Source organism: Mycetomoellerius zeteki, unplaced genomic scaffold (assembly GCF_001594055.1).
Source record: "Mycetomoellerius zeteki isolate Tzet28-1 unplaced genomic scaffold, Tzet1.0 scaffold298, whole genome shotgun sequence".
Lineage (NCBI taxonomy): Eukaryota > Metazoa > Arthropoda > Insecta > Hymenoptera > Formicidae > Mycetomoellerius > Mycetomoellerius zeteki.
In genome coordinates, this window is record NW_017257280.1 from 309,267 (window position 1) to 334,845 (window position 25,579).

A 25,579-nucleotide genomic window follows, 5' to 3' on the forward strand; every position below is an offset into this window, starting at 1 on the left:
TGTAACAAGCATGAATTTATAGTGGTATTTCTGTATTCTGTACCTCTAGAATTTATCTACAATTAGATTTTAGCTTTGTACGTTAATTCGTTTGGCAGTATTTTTCAACGGAAGATCTCTGAAGAAAGAAAACAAATGTCCGAATTTTCAGAATCTTATTTTGAAAATTTGGAAAGTCCAAACGTGGCCAACAATCTTTTGTTTTTAAAACAAAATTTCGCAGTAGGGGAAAAGAGAATCTGATTATCGAGTGGGTGGAATCGCATGATAGAAATTTTTTTGCTCTTGAAAGGTATGATTTTAACATAAGATTATGGACGTACCACTGTACTTATTCATCGCGATATACTGTCCAATGCCAGCCGACAGCCGCGGGATTGTAAATCGTATCGCGTTCTTTCGACCTGTGACCTAAAAGGATCTGTCGACTTCTTAACTCGCTCGATATTAATCATTACGCTTCAAGGGATTTAAAGTCCGAGTCCTCTTTCCGAAGGACGAAGGAAAATCGAAAAGCGAATGCGCTAACGATCGAATTAAATGGCCGATGACTTCGTAAGATCGATCGCGAGCGCGCTTACGAGGGATCAATAAAAGTAACTTTGTCGATATCAATTCGCACATATTTTTCGATCGTATTCTAATCTAGACAGAAGTTCGAAAACGAAATATCGCTCTACCTAGTCGGTTCTTCTTCTAAAGAAAATGAGAGAAAACAAAGAGAAAAAAAAGACATTCTTTTAAAAAGACGCGATGTACTTTCGTGTATTTTGACACACTGCGTGAGAAAACGTGAGAAACTGGAAAGTGCTTTGTGATAATACAGTCGATCTTGACTACTACTGATTAAATTCCCGCTAATCTCATTCTTACGAACATTATCGACGCTCGACTCACTGTCAATCTCGACGTGTTAAATGTAGGGATTATAGTGAGCTTCAAGTGTTCTCGTTCGTTCGGAGCGATGTCGATGTGATCGCGAATTATTGAAGTTACGATTTGAGAGACGTTTGATGCCCGGTATCGAGTCTGCTTGTCTGATATCTGGGAGGGAACGGTCGCCAAGAATATTTCTCGTGTAAAATGTGAATTTTGCGCGCGTCAGGCAAAACCATACAACAAAAATGTTAAAATGGTATAATAATGGTATTTGATGGGACTAGCTCTCTCGAATCTTTCTTTTCTGAATTTTTACGTCCCTTCATTTCATCTATACGGATCATCGTTATCGATAGGATGTTCAAATGATTAACAATCTCGAGATATTCTTAAAAGAAGTCTATGTACTAGTCAATTTTTCGAATGATTAAATATGTATTGAGTCAAACAGAAATTATCAATAGTTATAAATTTTTTCATATTTTTTTTATTTTGTACATACAAAATTTTAATATTTGTATTAAACTACTGCTAATATTGCTTGAACAAAGACTATGAGAAAGATAAAATATTAAATTTATGAGAATATAAATACTAATTAAACTGATAATAATAATTGAACGAATTACACATTTACTAAAACAGCATTACAAATAACAAATATTTTATCAAAATAGGATTGATGTATCCGGTTCAGAATAAGAAAAGTCGCGATATCTCATCGATGCAGCGCGTTTGCACCATGCACCATTATTGCATCAGAGCGTACAAGTCATATTGCTGAACCTGCCGATGTTATTTACGGATCGGAATTTTATACGGATCTTCAAAATATTAGACCGTTCTATCCTCGCGTAGATTCCGAGCGTCTGTACATGACATCGTGAACGGAAGAGTTATTACGGCGAAAAATTAGTTCTCTCGCTCGAAGGAATTTCGAGCTGCTTTTGACTCGAATTCACCGCGCGCCTCGCACGTTTCCCCGTGAATGACGGTGAAAGCTCTCTCGCTCTCGACGAACACGTCGCCCTGAATTTCCCCGGTCGACTGAGCCCCCTCGAGTGTACAGGGTCAACAAAGGTTAACCGTAGACTAGTCGCGGAAAATAACGCGACTGAGTCAAACGCGGCACAAAAGCAGCACGAACAAACAGAGTTGCGATTGCAATTTGAGAAAGGCAAAGATCGAGTTTCGCTCGGGATAACATGAATGCGGCGACGATGAGACTCGCATTTTTTTTTCTCACGTTAGTACGAAATTTTTTTGCAAGTGGTGCAGATCCAAATGTCAATGAACAGCGCGAATTAAATTTCAGACTTTAACAATCGTTAATCGCATCGCGAGGGCTTTACGGTGAACGATAATGGACGGAGAACACTCGACTGCGTGGGCACGTAGCACGTAGGAAAGTACGAGAAAAAGAAAGAAAAACGTAAAAAAAAAAAGAAAGATAACGAAGAACAAAAAGAAATTGCGGAGCTTGAGAACGGACGAGCGGACGCATTCAATCCGTGACTTTTAAGGTGTAAAAGCTATTTAAGTAACGATAAGTCTAACACTTAGGCGCTAAGTTACTAATCTCGTAATGGTAAACTAAAATGGCGAGTATTTTTAATAGTAACTAACTCTTCTAAACGAGAGACACCTAACGAACATAATCAAACGTCCTTTATGTATAAGTTATGAATACTTTGCCTTAATATTTTTATCCGTGTGAGAAGAATAGAGAGAGAGAGTGGGGGAGAGAGAGAGAGAGAAAAGAAGAGCGAAAGAGAGAAGTCGAGATGTTGCGAAAAGAAAGTCCATTTGCATTTGCTGACCACATGATTGCATTCACAGAGAAACAAATTCCTAGGGAATAGCAGCAATTAATTGTGGCCCCTTCTCTTCTCAAGTTTTCCTTTCATATCCTTTCCCGTTTACGAAACTGGAAAAAAAAAGACAAGCGCACACATACACATAGAAACATGTATGCGTGCATACGCATTACACATAATGCAATCGTGAGATTTCGCGCAGCAAACTCGTCCCTCGCGCGATCTTTCAAATAGGATATTAGATCGACGAAGTGGCCTTAAAACCCCGAACATAATGACGCCCCCCCCCGCCCCACCCCGTATGACTCTTCTTCGTGAAATTCCGTTTAGTATTCTTCATCGTTGAGCGTATCATAAAATACCTCGATGATGTTGATCTCGTCGTTTTTGTCCGTTTCAAGATAGTGCCTCTTGCTTTCTTTACTATCTTGCCTGAAAAACGTGCAGTCCTGCGATATTTTTCAATACTGTCGCGTTTCGTATCGTTGAAATGCTTTCTTTATCTCTCTCGTGGGATAAGAACACGAAACAAGTTTGACGCAAATCTGGGAGACGATTCTCTTCTTACATAGTAGATACAGAACAGGTTGGCAATTGTGATATCGCTTTGTACGATTAAGTAACTTTTTTTTTCCAACCCTTTGCACTCGAGAAGTCAGTCGGGCGTCGAAGCTCTCATGGCTTGTACAACAATTGCGAAAGATTATACAATATGTGATCGAGCGGTCCCGCGCCAAGACGAGAAATACAAAATGCGGACAAGGATTATCAAATGCTCAAAGGATATACGCTTTTTTCGACTAAATCCGACACTCTCTGTAAACGAATATCCTCTCGCGGCGTAAAGCGGGATGTATGACGGAATATAATGATCGCTAGCCGCTACGGGTAGTAACGAATCGATTGACGAGTGAGCTCTTGGGTACTAGACTCGGCTATATATCATCCTCTCACGACTGAAATTTTACTTTCCCAAGTAAAATCGCGTAGTTCAGGCTCGCCGCGCGCGAAATACGTTCTATTGCAAGAAACACGTAGATATAGTTCGAGGGGTAGACGTCGCAGCGTGTATACGTACGTTTGACGACTAAGCTTCCTCACTTAAGGAATAGGGGAACTAATTGTAAGTACTATCGTAGGTGACAGACCTTTGTTTCTCGTATTACGTTTTTCTCGCTGTCGTGTAATCGATGTAGGGTATTAAACGATTAACGTTAATCGCGTACATCGTCTTTGGATTAACGCCTTTCGCCGCGACGCGAAGAACAAGTCTATATATCCAATTGAAGGGAAAAGAAAAATGAGGAGGAAGTCTATAAAAAGAAAAAAAAAAAGAGCAAAAAGAACTGAGTCAGTAGGAGGTGTGACGTAGACGCACTAGTGTTCTTTCCGCTCTGAAACGAATCTGTGAAACGCCAACATCCCTATGCTCTAGACAAGTACTTTTCAAATGTGACAATGTAACCGTATATGCTACATATATATGATTTTATTATTAAGTATAAGTAAATGAATTTAAACAAAAATTTATATATTATATATCTATATATATATACGCAGATATCAATAATATAAAATTATATTTAACCGGCGGTACTATATAATATATAAATATATATATAATAATAAAAACACATGGATGAATATATGAATATATAGATATATATTATTATTGTCGTCATTATCGTTGTAATCATCATCAGTGTCATTATCATTTTACTCTTTATCGTTATTATTATTATTATTATTTTATTATTTTTATTGCTATCAAGCGAGCATTATTGTGAGTATAACATTATGCCAATTATACACACGAACGTGAGTATTAAATAAAGCTAGTAAAGAAAGCACCATATATAAGACATAATACACGTACGCATTAATGACGGTCTACACATACATATAATGAAACATACACACGGACATGCATATGTAATACTGTGTTGTGAGCATTACATTACTTTTTCGTTTGTAGTTAATTAGAGTTTTAAGTTCCGTATATGATTTAAATTAATTCGATGCAGATACTCGTGCAGAAGAATGGATGAGTAAATAGCAAAGAAAAGGGTATTCTGTAACACGTTTTGTGTACGTGTACGACTGTGCTGTGGGTGTATGCGTGTTGTGTGTACGTGTGTGTGATGTGAAAGAGAGAGAAAAAAGAGAAATAGGGTGGACGGAGTGAGAACGAGATAGAGAGACAGAGTTTAATAAGTTACACGACATGTGTAAGATAATTGATTGAACGAAAACGGAAAAGGAAAACAAAGAATATTGCGAAAGAACGGATGAGATCATCGTAATTTTTTTTTTAAATTTTTAGAGGCTTGATTTTGTCATGTGTGTCGGTTGCATCAAAACTTATATTTTTTATATCAATGTACTGATTAATCAAAATAATTATTTATTGATTGCCATTGACTTAATTAAATGTTTAATGAGATCGCTGATTTTAGTAATCGAATTCTCCAATCTGACAATTAATCATGGCAGGATTGTGGGGAAATAATTGGTTATTAATATATGACACTTTTTAAGAGACATTTAATAGTTATGTATTTTAGTCATTAGCGACAGATAAATGTATTATTGTCTTCGGCATAGTTTATTTAAATTTCTTTTAATATATAAATATATATTTTATTATATATTATATAAATATTATCGAGGTATACGTCGATTTTAAACTGTATAACCTATGTTTAATCTATACGTTTTAACCAATTTTACGCGTAATCAATGTTTTCTTTTTATAGATAGATATTTGAGAGATTTTGTGGTTTGTATAATTTATAATTGCGGTGTGTAATGGGTTTTTTTTAATTTGCGACATAAATTTATTTAAATATTGTATTTATATATAAAAATACGTAGATCGCGAGACTACTGGGCATTCTTCGATATTTTTGCTATCAATTACGATTTCATTTTGTCCTTATCGATTGCCATAGAAGCACGTTATTATAGAACGGGGAAGGGAGGGTAAAATTAATGGACAGTGTGCTAATATATACTCGAAGTTAATTATTACGATCAATCAACACCGTCGGCAGCGAGTAATTTACGGAAAGATTGAAGACGTGGGACTTTAGAGGATAAAACGATCGGCGTTCAGGCGATCAATTGATCCGTTCAATTTCGTAAAATGCCTCCGCTGTAATCGCTCATATATTCCATGTTTATCCTTTTCTGTTTCTCTTTCTTTCATCATCTGAGAGAAAAGCACACGAAGCCTCCGTACCTAAGTGTAACCAAGCGTACCTAGTGTTAACGTGTACTAATATATTATAATGGCTATATTCATACGATTATCGTCTGCACCAGTTTATCATTGCTCTTATTATATTTATTAATTATTATTATTAATTATTATTATTATTTTTATTGTTATTATTATTATATCGAAAAATAAAAAAAACGATTACAACCAGGAAAATGAAATACAGACTCGCAGTGGATATTTAATCTTCCTTAACCAATCAAGAAGATTGTGCATACTATTAACGGCGATAAGACGGATCATCTTTCGTGGTGTCTCTAGATATATTTCAGAGATAAACATGATTGCGTGCTTAAATCTGGACGGTACTGTAAATTTTCCGTGTGATTCGAAAAACACATTTGGATTAACCAAACGACAATGAATTAGAAAAGAAAACGGAATCATTGCTTATATTTTCATATATGTATATATTTTATATTTATTTATTTATTCAATATATGACAGCTTAGTTATTATATTGATTCTAATAGGTTTGATTAACTGTGAAACAACGATTGCAATAGTTTGTATTTTTTGATTACGAATAAAAAATTGAATTTCAGGATAAAACTTAAATAGGGAAAAAATTACTCAGGCGTCGCCTCTCGTGCTAGAGATACAAAATAAACATCAGGTAAGATTTATACTCATAACTTTGTAGATATTAATTATCTTCTCTTAAAATAATGAATGATTAATTATATATATATGCTTAATTAATTTTTGAAGTTTGAATGACACAATATCTATCTTTATAAATACCCAAAATTATATATATATATATTAAAATTACTTAAAAGATGTGACTTGCTGCGAAAAGGATTAGTGCAATTTTGTTGAATTGATTGAAGGGTGAAGTTAATTCATGAATTTTGGAACATAAAATTTTAATAGATAAAATGATAATTTTTAATGATAGGATTTTAAGTAATCTTTATTTTATTGTAGAGATTATGTATTTATTAGATTAAATTTTGTATTATTTTCACATTACAAAAATTGTTTCTCTGATTTTTTTCTGTATTATTTTAAATCATACTAGATTATTTTCTTAATTATGTTTTGAATATTTCCTTTTAACCAACATCTTATTTAGTTGATGATTGCTTAAAGACATCGTTTGATACACGGAACTTGAAGAATTAAATCTTTACACAAGAAAAGAAATATCTCGAGGGAAATGAGTCTACACTGTTAAATCTATAATGTCAAATTTAATTTAACGTGAATCGCCACTGCTCCTACTCAATTATATCGTTATTTTATACTAAAACAATAGTAGTAATATACTAAAACTATATCGTGTCAAATTGACACGATATAGTGTCAAATTTAACTATCATTTTAGTATAAAATAACGATATAATTGAGTAGGAGCAGTGGCGACTCACGTTAAGTTAAATTTGACACTATAGATTTAACAGTGTATCATGATATCGTCAAAGGTAAAACGACACGTATATCTGATCAAAAAATTACGACTTCGACGATGCGAAATTCTTGGTCTAAAATAAGTCGATTTTGCGCAATTAATTTTATTTAAGAGCAGCATAATGAAATTTAAATGCACATCAGATTAGATCAAAATTTCATGAGGCATTCACTTATTTTTGGCCAAAGAATCAGAAAGGAGTTTACTCGTGATTGTTGTCAAATTTATATCCTCAAATACATATTAATATTAAATATAAGATAAGAGATTAAGGATAAAATTAAGATAAGAAGTTTGAAGTCTGTAACTTAGGAATAATTTATATTATATATATATATATTTAGGCGGGAAAACATATGAAACATATATATTTGCACGCGTAATGAATCCGAATTTTTGCGGTAACCGAGTTTTTGCGAATCCATATAAGGTGTACCTAGTTTTCCATATTTTCTTAGAGAAAAGTCGATGACTGTTTGTAACATTTAATTTCTTCAATACGATAATTAAATCGGTCTTAACCTATTATTAATTGTAAGATTTATTAGGAAGCGGGTTGGAAAATAGCTTCTGTCTGTTTGAAAGATTAATTTCGCAAACTTAATTTTCGGTGAGAGACAACATCTTATCTAGTGATACGTTATCAGGCCAGTCGTAATAAATCTGACCTTTAATATTTACGACAAAGAAAGAATTTAGATTTCGCTCCGTCTTCATTTGAACGGACATAGAGATTCGCGTCGTGCATATCCAGCTCGAGACTGATTAGGTGGCTTCACGACGCGAAACGGATCCTCGCCTGTGACTTTTTCCATATGCATTATATAGGTAGGTACGTTAATGAATGAAGCGCGGAATGTTGCATACGCAGCACATTGCGTGCTGACGCGCGTCCGTGTCACAGTATCCTCCCAGGGGAGTTGTAGAAACGAAAATATGAAAGTGCGACGACCGTAGAGGAATTCCAAGGCGGGATGAGGCGATCTGCGGTTCGACATATACCTAATAGGCGCATATATCGTACGCACATATACCGATACATGTACAAATATAAGCATTGCATGGTCTTAAGTGTCTCTGTATTAAATGTCTTCGCTGTGTAATTCTTAGAGCGTTAAGAATAATCGATATAATTGAGCAGCAGTAATCTCCTACCTCGATAATGTATTGAAGGGTGGTACGAGATGCTGGAAAAGTGTTGCACATAAGATAATGCGTTATCGCACCCGAAATAACGTAACAATAGGTGGTGCGTGTTAAAAGGGGTTAATTAAGGTGGTTCATTAATTAGGGGTTAATCGAATAAATGGGACAATATATTGATTTAGTGATGATAAAATTAATAATTATAAAGTTAATAAAATATATTAACTATGTATTGAGGGGCTATAAAAAATTGGCTCGTTAGAAAATTGATTTTATTATTGAGAAATTATTATATTGTTCCTTTTATTCTTAAGAAATATAGCCTTTTGGTATGAAGCAAATCGAGAGGAAAGGGTAGAAGCATGTGGGGATGAATCGTGTTCTTCGTAGCATGTATGTGATTAACTTGTGCCACTTGTACCATAAAGGGAGACCTTTATCGAAATACCGATGTCGCAATGACGTTTGTGAAAATTCCACAATTAGATTAGAAACGAATGAGCAGAATTAAAAAAAGAAAGAAAAGAAAAGAAGAGATATCGCTGAATATCATCAGGGTGAGAAATCGAATATCTTTTGAATGAAGAAAATAGCATCTTAAAGTGTACCGATATACCTTATAACAGGAATTGGCAGCTTTTGGTATATCTCATTAATATTTATTGACAAAATACCCAGTATTAGCTTATTATATTTTGCTTTGTCATAATTTACTCATTATTAATGGATTTGATTTAATTAGAATTTGGATCGCGTCTTCACGGCCTTATAACATAATCTCGGAACATTTATCAATTACCTAATAATTGTCAAATTGAACCAGTTGTTATTTAATCCGTTAGTCATCCGACGAAACAAACGACATTATTTTGACGGAAAACTTTAAAAAATCTCAAAGTAATAAGAAAAAGTTCTTTATTTTTTATTAAATATAATAGAAGAAATGCGGTATTTTACGAGGAAATTAATTTAAATTGAAAAGAAAAAAAAATTAGAATGGATGGGAGGGAGGGATAAATCCGTTGACTTGTCAGAAACGATCTGTTCCGTCACTAATACCGAATGCGAAGTCCTTTGGTTTTCTAAACGACAATATCTACAATTAACACATAATACACACGTTTGCTGTACAAGAAGCAGAAAAAAGGGCCGTGCGAAATTTTTACGGGATAGTGTAACGGGACAACGATATTGCGCAACGTGGCTGTTTATCTTCTTCTGGAAATCGAAAGTAGCGAAAGTGATGTTGCAAGAAACAAGAGCGTCAGATGCTGCACACGATCTTCCCTCCTAATCGACATTAGCGTCGCTCGCCATTCGCCATTTACTATTTTTTACCTCAATCGAAGTTGCACCGGACGGAGGGTATACTTTATATTAAATTATGAAATCGGACTTAATTTTTTTTATACTTTCATTCGATTTGAAACTGCGCAATGGAACTAAAAGAAGCCGCGTGATTTTTTTATTCGTAACAACGTGATATTAAAATAAGTGTCATCGAGAGTTGCCAAGTTGAAACGCACCGAGCAACATCGATCTTGTCTTGTTAATACTTTAAAATTATACGTGAGTTAAATTTTTATCGATAGGGAAGACGAGAACGAGTTCTCAGTTTAAATTCAAAACGTAGGCAACCGTTTTGTGTTCGTGAGTGTTTTTTGCTAGATCGTACAATGTAAGAACAGCGTTCGCTCGATGGGATAATACGGCAGATTGTCGTTTTAGAGCGGATTTAATCTGGGGTTGCGATGTGATTAACGACACGCGAAGGCTTTTGCATTTTTGATTACGCGAGAGAATGTATCCCTGAGGCATTTCTCAGACCTCTTGGAAGATTAATCGTATTAGGGAACAATTTTTGGAGGTGAAACGTCGCGTCGGATTGTTTTTTCATGGCGATTTTGTGATTAATCGTTATCTCTCTCGTGCAGAAATTACAAAACATGCATTTCGCAAAGAAACAATGATGTTCTCGCGCGAGCTTATTACGCTCATAGGAGAGGATTTGGACGTAACATTAATCTAACTTTTAAGTCTACGCTCTCGCGCATAGGATAAAGTTAGTGAGAAGAAACGAGGATCTTTAATCGTTGACTGGTAAAGCGAAGAAAAAGTCACGCGGATCTGATATGGTGCATTGCTATATTTTCCCTATATTTAAAAAAATGCGAGCAAAAGATTAGGCGTGTATTTTTTAAAAATCTCCTTAATCAGGGAAATAAGAAAGCAGTGATAAAAAAAGAGATAGAGACGTTCCCGCTGTTAGTAAGGGCACGATGAATTTTATAATCAAATTGCAGATCGATGATGTACACAACCATACCAGCTTGGTTACTCTATAGGGAAACGTATTAACTCAGTCACATTTTTTATATTTATTTATCTCGGTAAATATATTACGTTACTCTGTATTTTTTACGGTATCATCCCCTTAAAAAAAAACTTTCCCCATATCTTCGATGCCCGCTGTAGCTATAGGACGAAGATACATAAATTGAAGAATTATTACGTATTGGATGTTATTATTATGAATTATTGGCTGAATATGTACATTTCTAAAAGGACTTTCTTCCGCTGGCTGACGCGTGGCCTACAGCAACACAAAAAGACACAAGACTTACGAAACAATTTCAGTAAAGAGTACACGCAAAGTAAATATAAGTAAAATGTTACGCATATATCTTTCTTAGCGGGCGATCTGTGCTTACGGCTAATGGTGATTGAAAATATTTCACACCAACCCTCTTTTCACCGCAGCGCGGCGGCACATTTGGAGATACAACTGAGAGATAAACGAGAGCTTTCAGACGATGAAGCGCCCACGAGGAAGTCGACGCGCGATGAAAGTGGCTCGCTTGAAAAGCCAGACAATTCATTATCAGCTTGAAAATAAATAAACGTCGATTTTTACAGGGGAACCGTTCTGTTTTTCGGTGAAACGGCCACGCAGATTAAAAAGGGGAGGGAAATGGAAAGAGAAAAATGGAATGCGCGATAGAAACACCGCGCGGCACGTGCCAATAATAAGAAACGACACAAAGAAAAATATACGCGTACGTGAAAAACTTAGGGTATATACGAATAAGTGTTCCTTCGACTCAGCGTGTCCAATCCGGGGAAAAAAAAAGAGAAAATGAAAAAAAAAAATAAAATAAAGTATCGTCGCGAGGGACGAAGTAATTAAGGATTAATCGTAACGCGACGCGTTTTCACGTACGGAACGGATACGTGGAATCGCATGAAAAAAAGTTCGGTGATAGTCGTGTGCTTATCGTATTAAGCTACCGATATTTAATCCGTTAAATACGCGCAAACACTATTATCGTATAAGCAGCTATTTATTGGATAACGTTAAGTAAATTGAGATAACCGTATTCTAAATAAGCGATTATCGTCCGTCGTGTATCGACGGATGACGACTTAACGGGAAGACGAGACGAACGCCCGTTGCAAGGGCATTATCGCCAAGGGAGGAAACGAAAGTGAAAAGCCGGAAAGGGTCGGCCATTTTCGTGTGAGCCTCTCCGTGATTAGATTCGATGCGTACCGGTGGGCAAGTCCGACCGCTAACAGGCTGTTCCGGAATTCGCCGTTCAGGATCGAGGAAGATGCGATTTCTCGCGAGCGTCGACGGTGATCGTAATTCCTGATTGCGCGAAAATCTGCGTTTGCAGGGGAGATCTGGATCTGACGAAACGCTTGAGTTTCAGTCTCGCGACCGTCGAGAGCTCCGCGAAATAACTTCGTACAAAAGTATTTTTGTTCGAGTTTAATTATAAGTACTCCCTTTAAAATCCCCTCTCATTTTTCCTTAATAGCGGCCTCCAAAGGTCCCCTTGCGCTTCTGCACGTTTGTTATTTAATAAATGATATAACGTGCATTTAATTGGAGAAAAGCTGTGTGACTCTCATTTGATATCATTTGAAATATATTAATACGTACCAATCGGGCCGCGTAATTTATTCTTATGAGAATTGTTTCGTTACATCGATTCTCTTTATATGTAATAATCCACGAGCCGAAGTTAAAATCATTTCGTCAATTGATGTTCGCTCAGCTCGAAAAGAGAACAAAGAATGCTGTTATGCCAATACGATCCTTTCGGAAATGAATAGTGTAAGATTCACTGGCTTTACGAAAGCCATTTTTGATTAAAGAGATTGATCTGTTCATAATTAATTAACGTAGAGTTCATTTTATTATACTTATTAGTAATGAATCATATAAGCCGATATTAAACAAATATTTACATTAGAGAGTAATCGACGTTATAAAGTATCTCTATGTGAAAGCACAAACATACATCATCGAATGATAAGAGGGAGATTATGAGCAGATCGAGAATTATCATTCTTCCAGAATTGCGTTGGATCTCTCATTTGGATGCAGCCAACTACAAGTGCAATCGTTACCTCGACGCATTTACAAAAAAAGAAAAGAACTGATAAGCCAAGCAACTATCAAAAAAAAAAAACAAAAGATTAATTAATAATTAAAATCATTAACAGATTATAGAAACATTGTCGTTTTTTATTAGCCACCGACCGTCGCTGTATTTCGATCGATTGTAACGCTATGATGTAGATTTCCGCGGCGATTACAAACAGGGTGTTAAAAAAAATTTCAAGTTCGATCGGCGGTAAGGGAGAGTAATTCGCGACGCGACAGGGCGGATCGTGACGCGGATTTGCTCCGCGACGTAAAAGCTCGCGTAACAAATGTTATTTTTCACTTTCGACTTTGCATTTCGCATTACGCGAGAAAGCGCAGCCGAGTGTACCGTGGACATTTGCACGGAGATATTATTTTTAAAGTGGTACAATTCTCTTCGTTTCGAACGATGAGACCTTTAGCCGAAGGAGCGGCAAAAGTTTCGTAGGTAAGGAGCTTCCAAATCAAAGTTCTTATTGAAGAGGCCTATTAAGTATATTTCTTCTCGTACTTCTGAATTTTTGTTGTTTCCTCGAAGCTTTGATCGAGTATTATCATTCCAAAACGGAGGCTGTTCCGCTGTCGAAATAACGCTTTCACGTTAGACGTTTTGTCTCTTATTACGCTCTTCGTATACGAAGATGCGAGATGTGCCATTTTTATTTTTTCGACATATTTCAATTATCATTCAGCCGTGTGTCTTATATCCGCCGAGGTTTTCCCCATGACATATCAATGAAAGTTTTTCGGTCGACGGCTATAACGCTCGACGAGCAAGCGGCGGTCGTGTAAAAAAGAAAAAAAAGAAAAAAAACGAAAGCGACCGCGAGTCGCTGTGGCGATGACGAATTTTAGTATCGAATAAAAATAGAGGTGGAAGGAATGACGAGGTTCGATCTTCTCGTACGTTCCGCTTGTATTGTCAAGTATAAAAAAAAACCTATAACGCGCCTACTGTTTCCAAGTGTTTCTTCGGGTTCAGCAAAGTAGAACTCGCAACGAAAGTTACGTCTTCGTCCTGAAAGTCTCGCTGCCCGCGATTCTTATTTTAACCTCTTTTCTCCTTTTCTATTGTTCACACATACACACATCACGATGGAATTATACCCACGTAAAGTCCTACTCCGTGCGCATCGTAACTGCTCGCAGTGTACGAGCTATAGACTTAATCCTTGCACTTGGACATCGGTGTTAGGTGAATAATATTTTGTATTGTTGTAAACTAGTTACTACGCTCGAGAAACTCAACGAGTATGTTATAAATGCATACTGACGTGTGAAATCTTCGGCGAGTGCTCTCGTACGATTCGATAAGAACGTTGTTGAAAAGATTATAGCGCAATTCTGAATTCCAGAACTGGATATATTATCAGATACCATACACTTAATTCATACAAATATTCTAAATAGGATTATATTTTATTTTCCTTTCTTTTTCTATTCTAAATAGAACTATTTTTTATTTTTCTTTATATTTCTTTAACTTTTTTTTTAAATTAAAGTGTGAATATTGACGAATCTTACGTCTTGAAATATTTTCTAATAACTTCCCGGTGTTTGAAATATGACTCTCGGAAAACATTGCAGCGATGTTTTTTATTTAAAACATATTTTTGTAATATTTTTAACTAGTTCTGGAATCGAGAATGATATCCGACAAAGAATTCGAGAATGTCGCATCTTCTCGATCCTTTGTTCATGCGTATTTCCTCGAAGTTGTTCCGACGACGGGAAAACGCGGACAATTCTAAAAGGAAAGAAATTAAAAGAAAAAAATTCTGCGAAAAAATGAGAAAGAGAAAAAGAGCACTCAAAGGATTTTAACATCCGTTCGTAAGTAGTACGTTCTCGAATATAGTTAATAAAGCGTCGGGGCGAAGAGTATTTTTTCTAGGAATGTTAGTGGACCAGGCAGAGCAGGAACATTAATATCGTAAAATCGCGGCGAATTTCATAATTTATAAATTGCAGGAAAATCCAAAAAAAAAAAAGAATGCAAAACCGAAGCTGTAAGTGACGAAGGAAAATTACGCGTACGGAAAAAAAACGTCGGTCATCGACTAAGGGGAGAGCAGTGGAACTTGTGAGGCAGTCAAATGAAACTTGAATGATAGTATAAATGGGGAGTTTGCGTAGGCAGTAAAAACTTTTTTTAGACGTCCCGGAGAGAGGAAGAGGAAGTAGCTGAAAATGAGAAAAAGAAAGAATGTGTGTGTGTGTGTGTGTGTGTGTGTGTGTGTGCGCGTGTGTGTGCGTGTGTGCGCGTGCGTATGCTAAATGAAAAAAGGGAGAGAATTAGAGTGAGGGAGTGAAAGAAAAGAGTGAAAAAGAGTGTATGTAAGAATGAAAGTAAAAGGCTAAAAAAAGAAAGATGTAGGCAGTATGTGAAAGTGAGGGAGAGAATGAAGAGAATGAATAGAAGTTGAGAAAGAGAGGCATTAACAGAGATAGAAAAACAATATGAAAACGATAATATTATAAGCAACAAGAAGTGCTTTTATGAAATACAATATTATTTATACCATCCTGATGACGTATATATATATATGCATATATATATATAAATATATATCTATATCTATATACACATTATATCTATATATGGTAAGTGATAATGTAAGAAAGAGGAATGTGTATTATGTAACAACAAGGTATAGATAGTAAGTATATTAATTATATTATAAATACACATATAAGTATACATATAAATATACACATATATATTAAAAATTATGACCTATTATGACTATGATAATATTATTAATATTGTAATAATTCGTAGTATTATATTGTGACTAGTAAGCATTAAGTAATAAAGGTTGTCCTGTATGTGAACATGAGTATATTATCACACACAACATGTTAATTTAGAAACATTGATACTTTTCGCACTAAACTTCCTTTCCAGTTTCACTTCCTTATTATTTTTATATTTTTTAATTTTTATTTAGTTTGCATTACGTATTCCTTTTATTTCTACTGGCTGTTACGAAGGATCTATTAAAATAAGTATGAAGCTGTGAAGGTAAGTGCGATGTTAAAAGTTCGATATAATTAACAATTTATATTAAAAATTAATTTTTATTTGACTAGTCAGCCTGTATAGCTCAATTTGATTTTATTGGTAATTAAACAATATAAATTATTCAGTTATATATGATTGTTGATTGCCATAAAAGTAGATGTGTCATGATGTTAATTATCATTTTAGCATTGGTCTTGCGTTAAGCGGCGTTTCTAATTATATTTTAAGGCGTAAAGCTGAAGTTTTAAACGTTAAGCTGATTAAGCTGTAAGAACTTGGTAAAAAATTTTTTATGCATGAATATATATATAAACATACATAAAGGCATATCTACGGAAAATAGCTCCTATGGCAAGTACTGAAATTGCGCTCCTGTCCAAATATCAGAAATTCATGTTTTAGATAATTGTACATAACATCAGCTCAAAAAGTCAAATACGTTTATTTTTCATTTATTTGCATTACATTACATTTACTTACATTATGGCTACTTACATTATGACTAAAAATTATAACTGCACCTTTCTTGCTTTCACTGTTGCAAATTGATCTATGATCTGTTCAAAGTTAATTTTTCTGACAAAAGTTTATCGTTACTAAAAAAAAAAGAAATATGAAAAGGTGAAAAGGAAATGTATTTTTACGAGAAAATTTGCACACAAAGATTTGCATAGAAAAAGATTTATTTAAGTCAAACTAATTGACTTAAATAATTATTAAGCCTTGACCTGTCTTTCATGTTTATTATAATTTCTGCAACATTAACATTTTGAAATAAACATCTGAATTAAAAATATTTCAAATTATGTAGAGTGTAATTATAATTATCTTTTAGTGAATAAAAAAAATTATATAAATAAAATAAATATTTGACAATTTATTATTTTAACGAAGAAAACAATATTATTCACAAAAATTTAGAAATTCGATTGTTAGATTGATACTTTGATTCATTGATGTATACTATGTTTGAGGAAATATTTTGAATAGTACTGAGTTAATAAAAATTACTTTGCGCGATTTGGCGTCCCCCTTTAAATGGAGCCCAGGGCACGTGCCATGCCTGCCATACCTTAGATACGCTTCTGAACATACATAAACATGTATAAATATTCATAAACATATACATATACCTAATTATATATAAAAGATGTCCATACTTTCTTTTGTAAAATTACATACTCCTCCTTTCTTTTGCAAAATTATTATACTTTTTAGTGTAATAAAAGTAATAATAATAACTAAATATATCGTTAATAAATATATATCTAAATATATCGTGATATATATATATCTAAATATATATATCTATATATATCTAAATATATCGTTACTAAATATATCGTGTTAATTTAACTATCATTTTGGTAAAAAATAACAATATATTTAGATATATATAGTAGGAGCTGACTCACGTTAGGTTAAATTTGACACTATAGATTTCACAGTGTATGATTACGCTTGTCTGCGTTACATTTATGTACTTAACTAATACAGATTCTTTTATTACTGTCAATTTTATATATTTCTCAGTGTTTATCATTTTCTAACATATGTTATGTACATGGAGTGTACTTACTTGTGATGTTTTTTAAGTGCTTTTTTAAATGATTTATACGACTGTATCTAACTGTTCCTTTACAATATTTGCATATTGCCTCTCTATCGGTTTTTGCGGTAAAGTCATCCCAAATTCAATGAAATTTAACTTCTTTCTTCTCTTCTTCTGTTAATTTGTCTGGATGTGCCTTCACCAAATACTTATGTAAACGATCTAAGCGCTTAATAAATATAATGAATTTGTCATTACAATGATTGCATGTTGCTTTATTATTTCTTGTTAATTTTGTATAATGTCCACGTATCCAACAACGAACTGGGATCAAATCGTCTGCTGCTTCCCTGAAAAAAATAATTTCTGATCAGCTACTTTTTATAGAGGTAATTGATGAAACAATAAATGAATGTTTCACATAAAGATAGATTATACTTTTTATATAAAGAATTCTATATTTAAATCATAAAGTCTATTTATATGGCAGATTCCAGTATCTTTGATGCTCTATAAAATATTTTAATTTAATTTAAAAAGCGCCTACCTCCTTTTTATCCTATCCATATAATATATTAGGCGATTTTTGGTGTGCTTCTGATATAGCAACCAAAAGTAATCGCGACTAAGGCTATCTTCGTTTTCAGGGATCAGAAGACAAAGATAGTCCCGACCGCGGTTGCTTTTGGTTGCTATACCAGAAGCACATCAAAAATCGCCTATAATAACAATAAAATTTCAAACATAATTCTTTCACAAACAATATCAATGTATATATGTATTTGCAAAGCACACTCGTATTTAAACTATAAATTATGTATAATAAACAATTTTCTTTAAATATAGAATAAATTATATTCTGTATTTCTATTCTAAATAATTGAACATAAATAGGATAATATTCAAATTTATATAACAAATATAATAAATCTTACATATCATACATATGTGTAAAAGTAAATCGAATGATACATTTTCGTGTGAGAGCGACTTCTCACTTTCGAACAAAAACAATTGCAAGTTCACCAAACCACGTGCAGTGGAAAGTCGCCCTCATGGGTGAGTTACAAGTTACGCATGAAATGCATGCTTATGTATCGTTTTATCCTTCTTTATTAATTGGTAAACAACAAAGACAAATGATGCTTCATGAGTAACTCGGAACGCACCTCATGTCTTTTGCCGCGTATGTTTGCCGTTCAAACCCTCTTTCTCTCTCTCTTTTGCGAGTTCGCTCCACTATTCTTTTATATTCTTTATTCATGAGTGACTAGTTGGTACGCGCTATAGATATACCTAGTCAATGCGAAAGAAAGCGCCATATAAAAAAAAAACAAAGAGTCAATTGTTTTAAATTTCTTTATGTTGGTATGATGCAACGCTTGCAAATTTATTTTCCTAAACAAATTTTCAATAATTTTAAGTAATTATTTTAAATATTTAAATGTTTGTGGTACTGGGTTTCAAGGCGCTCTCGCTAAGGCGCCCCGATACGCTGTCTACGGTGCTTACCACCTAAAACCGTCTATTTTAGAGCTCGGAAAAGGAATCGGGTAACATAAAATTCGAATACCGATCACAGATCCGTTACCCTTGCATACAGCTCTGGACTGAACCGCAGAACCGTGTACGATTCGAGTACTCACGGAACCGTGCGACTCGGGTAACCGCGTAATTGTGGCCGATGCGGGTACCCGTTTCGATGTGGGTATCCGCTACGGTACAGATATTTGCGTGTAACTTTGTCAATTTTAAAGGCGTTTTAAAATAGTTTATATTAATTTTCATTTTGTTTATAGTTAAACAGTTTGAATTAAAGATATACTGGTTGTACAGTAAGTACCTACAAGGCAAATTAAATTTGGAAATGTGTAAAATGCATAATACGAAAACGAAACAATTTAGATCTGGAATATTTAATCACAAACGAAATGAATCATTACAAACGACTGTAAAACACATCTTTAAAATTGACAAAACAACAAACAGATATTTGTAGTTTGTGCATATCTAGCGGATATACTCGCATCGAAACGGATACCCGTATCGCCCACGATACCTCGGGTACTTGTATCGCACACGGTTTCGTGGATACTCGCATCGTCCACGGTTCTGCAGGTACCCGAATTAGTAGGTATCCGAGGAATAAGTCTAGATCCGTATGTATAGATAACAGAGCGGGCGAACGGATAGTCGGATATTTCGAGCTCTAGTCTATTTACACGTATTGTAGTTGATGCAAAATGATTATAATTACTCGATAAGTGCTCCTGTTCCTTCTGTACTTTCGTACCAATTGTTAGATAAGTTTGATGAGTTAGAAGAATTATCTTCTGGATATTTTAGTCTTCTTAGCGTTGTATCCCTGTTTGCATCGTTACATAAACTTTCGTTATTTATTACGCTACTTGAAACAGATATCATACATTTATATATAAGGAATGATTAAAAAAGCAACAGAGGTAATTTTAATTATGTACACTACTCCACTACATGGACAATGTATCAGTTTTAAGAACCTTATTATATGAATATTTTGAAGTGATCAAGTACTTCTAGCAATCAAGTAGATTCAAATACTTTATTAATCTAATCATTTATGTGAAAAATTAAAATAGTATCGAATATTACTACTTCTTTTTATACGTGATGGTAGTAAATTTGAATTCGGGGATGCATTTTGTACTGAATAAAACTACAGAATATATGTGTACAAGTAATACACATAATGGATGTTTTTCTTTATATTTACTGACATGCATGTTGATATATTTTTGGATAAATGTACCGTAGACTGCGTTATATCTTCTTTAGTTAATATTGATAGTTTTATTACAATTAATTTTATACTGTTCAGTGCGTTTATTAATTTTTTGTATACATGGAGTATACTTACCTGTGAATTCCGTTTAAGTGTCCTTTTAAATTAGATACGCTTAAGCAACCAATTGTTACTTTACATATTACGCATGTTGCCTCTGTATCGTCTTTTAAGGTAAAATGGTCCCAAGTCCAATGATGAAGTCCTTTTTTTTTTTGATTGCACAAGTATCAAAACAGGTTTATAAGGTTTAATTGAGGTTGAAAGATATTCAAGGTAGGACTAAAATTTCAACTCGCGTAATAACTAAATTAATAGTTACCTAATTCATGGTATTTACTAATCAATACGAACGAAATTGTTTCAATGTATTTATTTTTTTGCGATTTAATTTTTTTTAATGAAATGTTATATTTACATTAATGTAAAATTACAAAAACGACTATTTTGACGTTTTTCAACTTAAAAACCCATTCTGTTTCAATTCGGTACATTTTTATCAAGAGGTAATAATATTAAATAGCCATAATTTATTTTGTTAATTTCACGTTGTTCTTTGATTTATTATATAATAATATGATTCGATTACGTATAAGTATAGTACAATAAATCAGTAAGTACACGGAAAAAAAATAAATTGAGTGGTACAGTAATCCTGTAATTTACTCCGCGAATTCAATATCTGTAACTAAGAAGATTTGATGGTTTAACAAATCGCTAATGTTATTCAGCTGTCAACTTTGCTACTTTAACATAGAAAATTGACTGTCTGTGTACTACAACTGTAGATTTGCTGAATCAATGAAGTTTTCAGCTGTGTCTTTTTTTCGTGTACAAAGTAACTTACTTACACACATATAGAATTAAGACGGAATAAAATATCTCCTTCATGTATTATAATACATGGGAAAAGATCTATATTATTATATCTCGAAAATGAAAAATCATACCGAAATAAACCAACATGAACATAAATGTTGAAAGTTGATGCATTAAGGTGTCATTAAAGGAATTTCATTCAGTTTCGAAATCGTCAATAAATGTAATCGTTTTATACATAATGGCGCAAATTAATCTTGTCGAAGGAGGTCAAAGCTTTCATTAAAGGATAAGTCGTCATCTGAATTAGTTGGTTCTACATATTCTGCCGAATCTGTATCGGAAAGGCTCTCCATAAAATGATCCATTGAATTTGAAGCGCTCGGTGCGAATCTGTGTTGAGATATAGGTGATCACAAAAATTTGATAAAGTGATAAAATATTTGGCATTTAATGTTATAATTATATTACTCGATAGTTATACGACTATTACTTTAACAGCTATTTTGGATGTAAAGATATGATCAATATAAGTATTTTCCTGACAAAGAGGGTTCTACAAAATTCTACAAAAAAATATAAATCTACTACAGAAAACTTCAAAAAATAACTGCTAAAGTATTCGAAAAATGCTACAAAAATTAAATAAAAATGCTACAATGGGAAAACGTTTGCAAAAAGTGTATATTTACCTACTTAGGAATCTTCTACGAATTTGGTAAAATTATTTTGATCTACTACTATAACATTTTATATATTTCCATATTTATTTAAATATAGTAAACTACAACAGATTACACTGGCGGAAGAAAAGTTTTTACGAAAAACCACAGAAAGACTATATTGAGACAAGAACTTAGAAATTCTTAATTTTTCGTAGATATTCGTATACTGAAAAAAATGCATGTAATTTTATATGGAAATTACACGTTCATGACTGAAGAATTGGCTAAATATATGATTGGAAATTTACAATTTCCAGTAAATTTCCAAGCATATTTATGTAATTTAGATAACTTTCCAGTCATATACATGTAATTTCCATGTAAAATTACATGCATTTTTCTCAGTGTAGTGGAACGTAGAGTGAGGTTTGTTGGGCTTAGAAATTGTTAGTTTTTCGTAGATGTTCGTGTGGGACGTAGAATAGCGTTGTTTGGGAGCGGAAGATTTCTAGATTTTTTTCAAACAAATAATACCGCTCTGCATCCCACTACGAATATATCTACGAAAAACTAATAATTTCCAAAATCCTGTCTCAATCTATGTACGTGGGTGTGAACCCACGTTACATAGTAACGTAACATAATCAAGTCAAACCGGGACTTATATTCTCATAAACATAAGCATAAAAGTACCGGTTTGGCTTGAACCGCCCATATAGTAATCAGGAATCGAAACGTACCTATGATTTTTTACTAAGATTTGTGAATATATAAATTTTATTGCATCCCTATTATTTACACCAATATTTTGTTATTGACTCCAAAAGGGCATGTTATCTCATGAATTGATTCATCTTTAATGGACCTTGATTCAACACTACTTAATTTATATCAATCTAAGGTAAATGGCCTAGTGTCCGGACACTTACACAAAATTTATTATTACAAATCTCAAATGCTTTTTTTATTGCAGTATTATAATTTAAATTGCATCTCAAGATTACAATTAAATTATAATATTACGTTTTAAAAAGTGTATTTGAGACTAATTAACTTAAATAAATAAAGTGTTATGTAAATGGACATAGGTTATGTCCGGACATAAGTACATGTCCAGTCACTGGGATCGGACAGTACCTATGTCCGGACAGTTACACAAAACTTTATTTATTATATTAATATTAATCTCAAATACTTTTTTTACCTTAAAGATCAATTTGAATTAGTTGTATTTTGTCATTAAACATCTATTTATATTATTATTTTCCGTCAGCATATTAATTTTCCAATTGTGGTCGGACACTGGGACAATTACGTCTCAGTGTCCGACCGGCTTGTCAGGCCACTGATACATTGACGCATTCTACTATTTATTTAAATATTTTAATTAATAATTGTTAAGGTTGTCAAATATCTCCCTTCCGCTTTTTTGTCTTTTGAATTTCGCGGCTATGTACAAAGCGCTACAGAGGTCGTATCTGGCAATACTATACACCATTTCAAAGGTCTTGACATAACCTACAAAACGACGCTATGCATGATTAGTTTGGATATTGCGTTCAACAGTTATAGACGTGTAAACATGGAGTTCACTAACGCCGAAATTCGCGCTATTTTAAAGTTTTCCTTCGTTAAAGGCAAATCCGCTAGAGAAACGTTCCGTGAGATTAATGGTGTTTTGGGGAATGGTACTCTATCACTTCGAACCGCGGAGGAATGGTTTCGACGATTCAGAGCCGGTGAAAACGAAACCATGGATAAGCCAGCCGGCGGAAGACCTGTGACGACGAATACCGATCAAATCATAGAAAACATCGAGTTAGACCGGCATGTGGCATCTCGTGACATCGCCCGGGAGATGGGAGTTAGTCACCAAACCATTTTAAACCATCTGCAGAAGGCTGGATACAAAAAAAAGCTTGATGTTTGGGTGCCGCATGATTTGACGCAAAAAAACCTTCTGGACCGAATCAACGCCTGCGATATGCTGCTGAAACGCAACGAACTCGACCCATTTTTGAAGCGGATGGTGACTGGCGACGAAAAATGGATCACATACGACAATATCAAGCGAAAACGGTCGTGGTCGAAGGCCGGTGAATCGTCCCAAACAGTGGCCAAGCCGGGATTGACGGCCAGGAAGGTTTTGCTGTGTGTTTGGTGGGATTGGAAGGGTATAATCCACTATGAGCTGCTCCCATATGGCCAGACGCTTAATTCTACCATCTACTGCGAACAACTGGACCGCTTGAAGCAGGCGATCGACCAGAAGCGTCCAGAATTGGCCAACAGGAGGGGTGTAGTGTTCCACCAGGACAACGCCAGACCACACACTTCGTTGATGACTCGTCAGAAGCTACGGGAGCTCGGATGGGAGGTTTCATCGAGTGAATGTTTTTATGCCAGGATAAGTACAAGTATATATTAAAATTAGAATCTTTGTAGATTTTCGTAATCTTTCGATGAGATTTATAATTTAAAAACCAACACCACGAGATACTACTATTAATCCATCTTACAGCAAGCGATGCATTTTTTTCTTGTTGGCTACGACAGATACATCATCTGAGTATTCTAGGGTACCATTTCGGTTTTGTTTAATACATGGTTAACAACAATGTTTAACGGGATTAACAACAAGGATAAACACATGAGACACACAGGCACGCGAGTAATATTATTAACCTTTGGAATACATAGAAGATACTTACTTGTGAATTCGTTTTAAATCTTTCAAATCAATGCACGTATGCACCTAATTGTTGCTTTACATTCTTTGGAAATTGTCTCTGTGTCGCTTTTTACGGCAAAATAGTTCTAAACTCAATGGAAATTAACTTATTTCTTCTCTTCTTCTGCTAATTTATCTGGATGTGCTTCTACCAAGTGCTTATGTAAAATAATTAAATGGCTAATACATACAAATTAATTTTTCATTACATTGATTGAATGTTGTTTCATTACTTCTTGCTAATTTTGTGTAATGTCCACATATCCAGCAATGAATTGGCATCAAATTATCCACTGCTTCCCTGTAAAAATAATTTCTAGTCAGCAACTTTTTATGGAGGTAATAGATGAAACAATAAATACACGTTTCACATAATAAATAAGTTATATTTATATAAAAAATTCCAAATGTTCAAATATTGAACAAAAAATGTTCAAATCATAAAGTTTATTTATGAGGCCGGTTCCAGCATCTTTGACGCTCTATCAAATAATTGAAACAGCTCTTCCCCCTTATATAATATATAAACGTGCCTCCAGATGCTATGGCCAATGAACGCTAGGTTGTCAAATATTACACATACAGACACATGACATGCACATGACAGACACATAATTATTCATGAATGTAGATCAATTTAGTGAATATGTGACAAGTTGGCTTATGTTGGCCAAATCGTCTTAAGACACTCTTAAGCCCGTAACAGACAACCGACTTTGCAGGTTGACCCGACTGCTGATTTTGACTGCCGATCACTAATAGACCAATCACAATAGGACTGATTCAATGTGACAGGTCCATTATTGGTCGGCAGTTTGGCCTTTAAGAACACTAAAATTTCGAATATAATCAATTCACACAAAATATCAATATATACATGTACCTGCAAAGCACGCCCGTGTTTGTATTATAAATTATGTATAATGGACAATTCTTTTTAAATATAGAAAAAATTATATTCTGTATTTTTATTCTGAATAATTAGCATAACTTTT

At 34.1% G+C, this 25,579-nt stretch overlaps 1 protein-coding gene across 1 annotated transcript; it reads left to right on the forward strand.

Annotated features, from left to right (window-relative positions):
- Positions 1-23,435: 23,435 nt before the first annotated feature.
- LOC108724421 (histone-lysine N-methyltransferase SETMAR-like) lies at positions 23,436-24,281 on the forward strand. The gene has a single exon (XM_018450791.1). The coding sequence runs from the start codon at positions 23,436-23,438 to the stop codon at positions 24,279-24,281; it is 846 nt and encodes a 281-aa protein (XP_018306293.1).
- Positions 24,282-25,579: the final 1,298 nt, after the last annotated feature.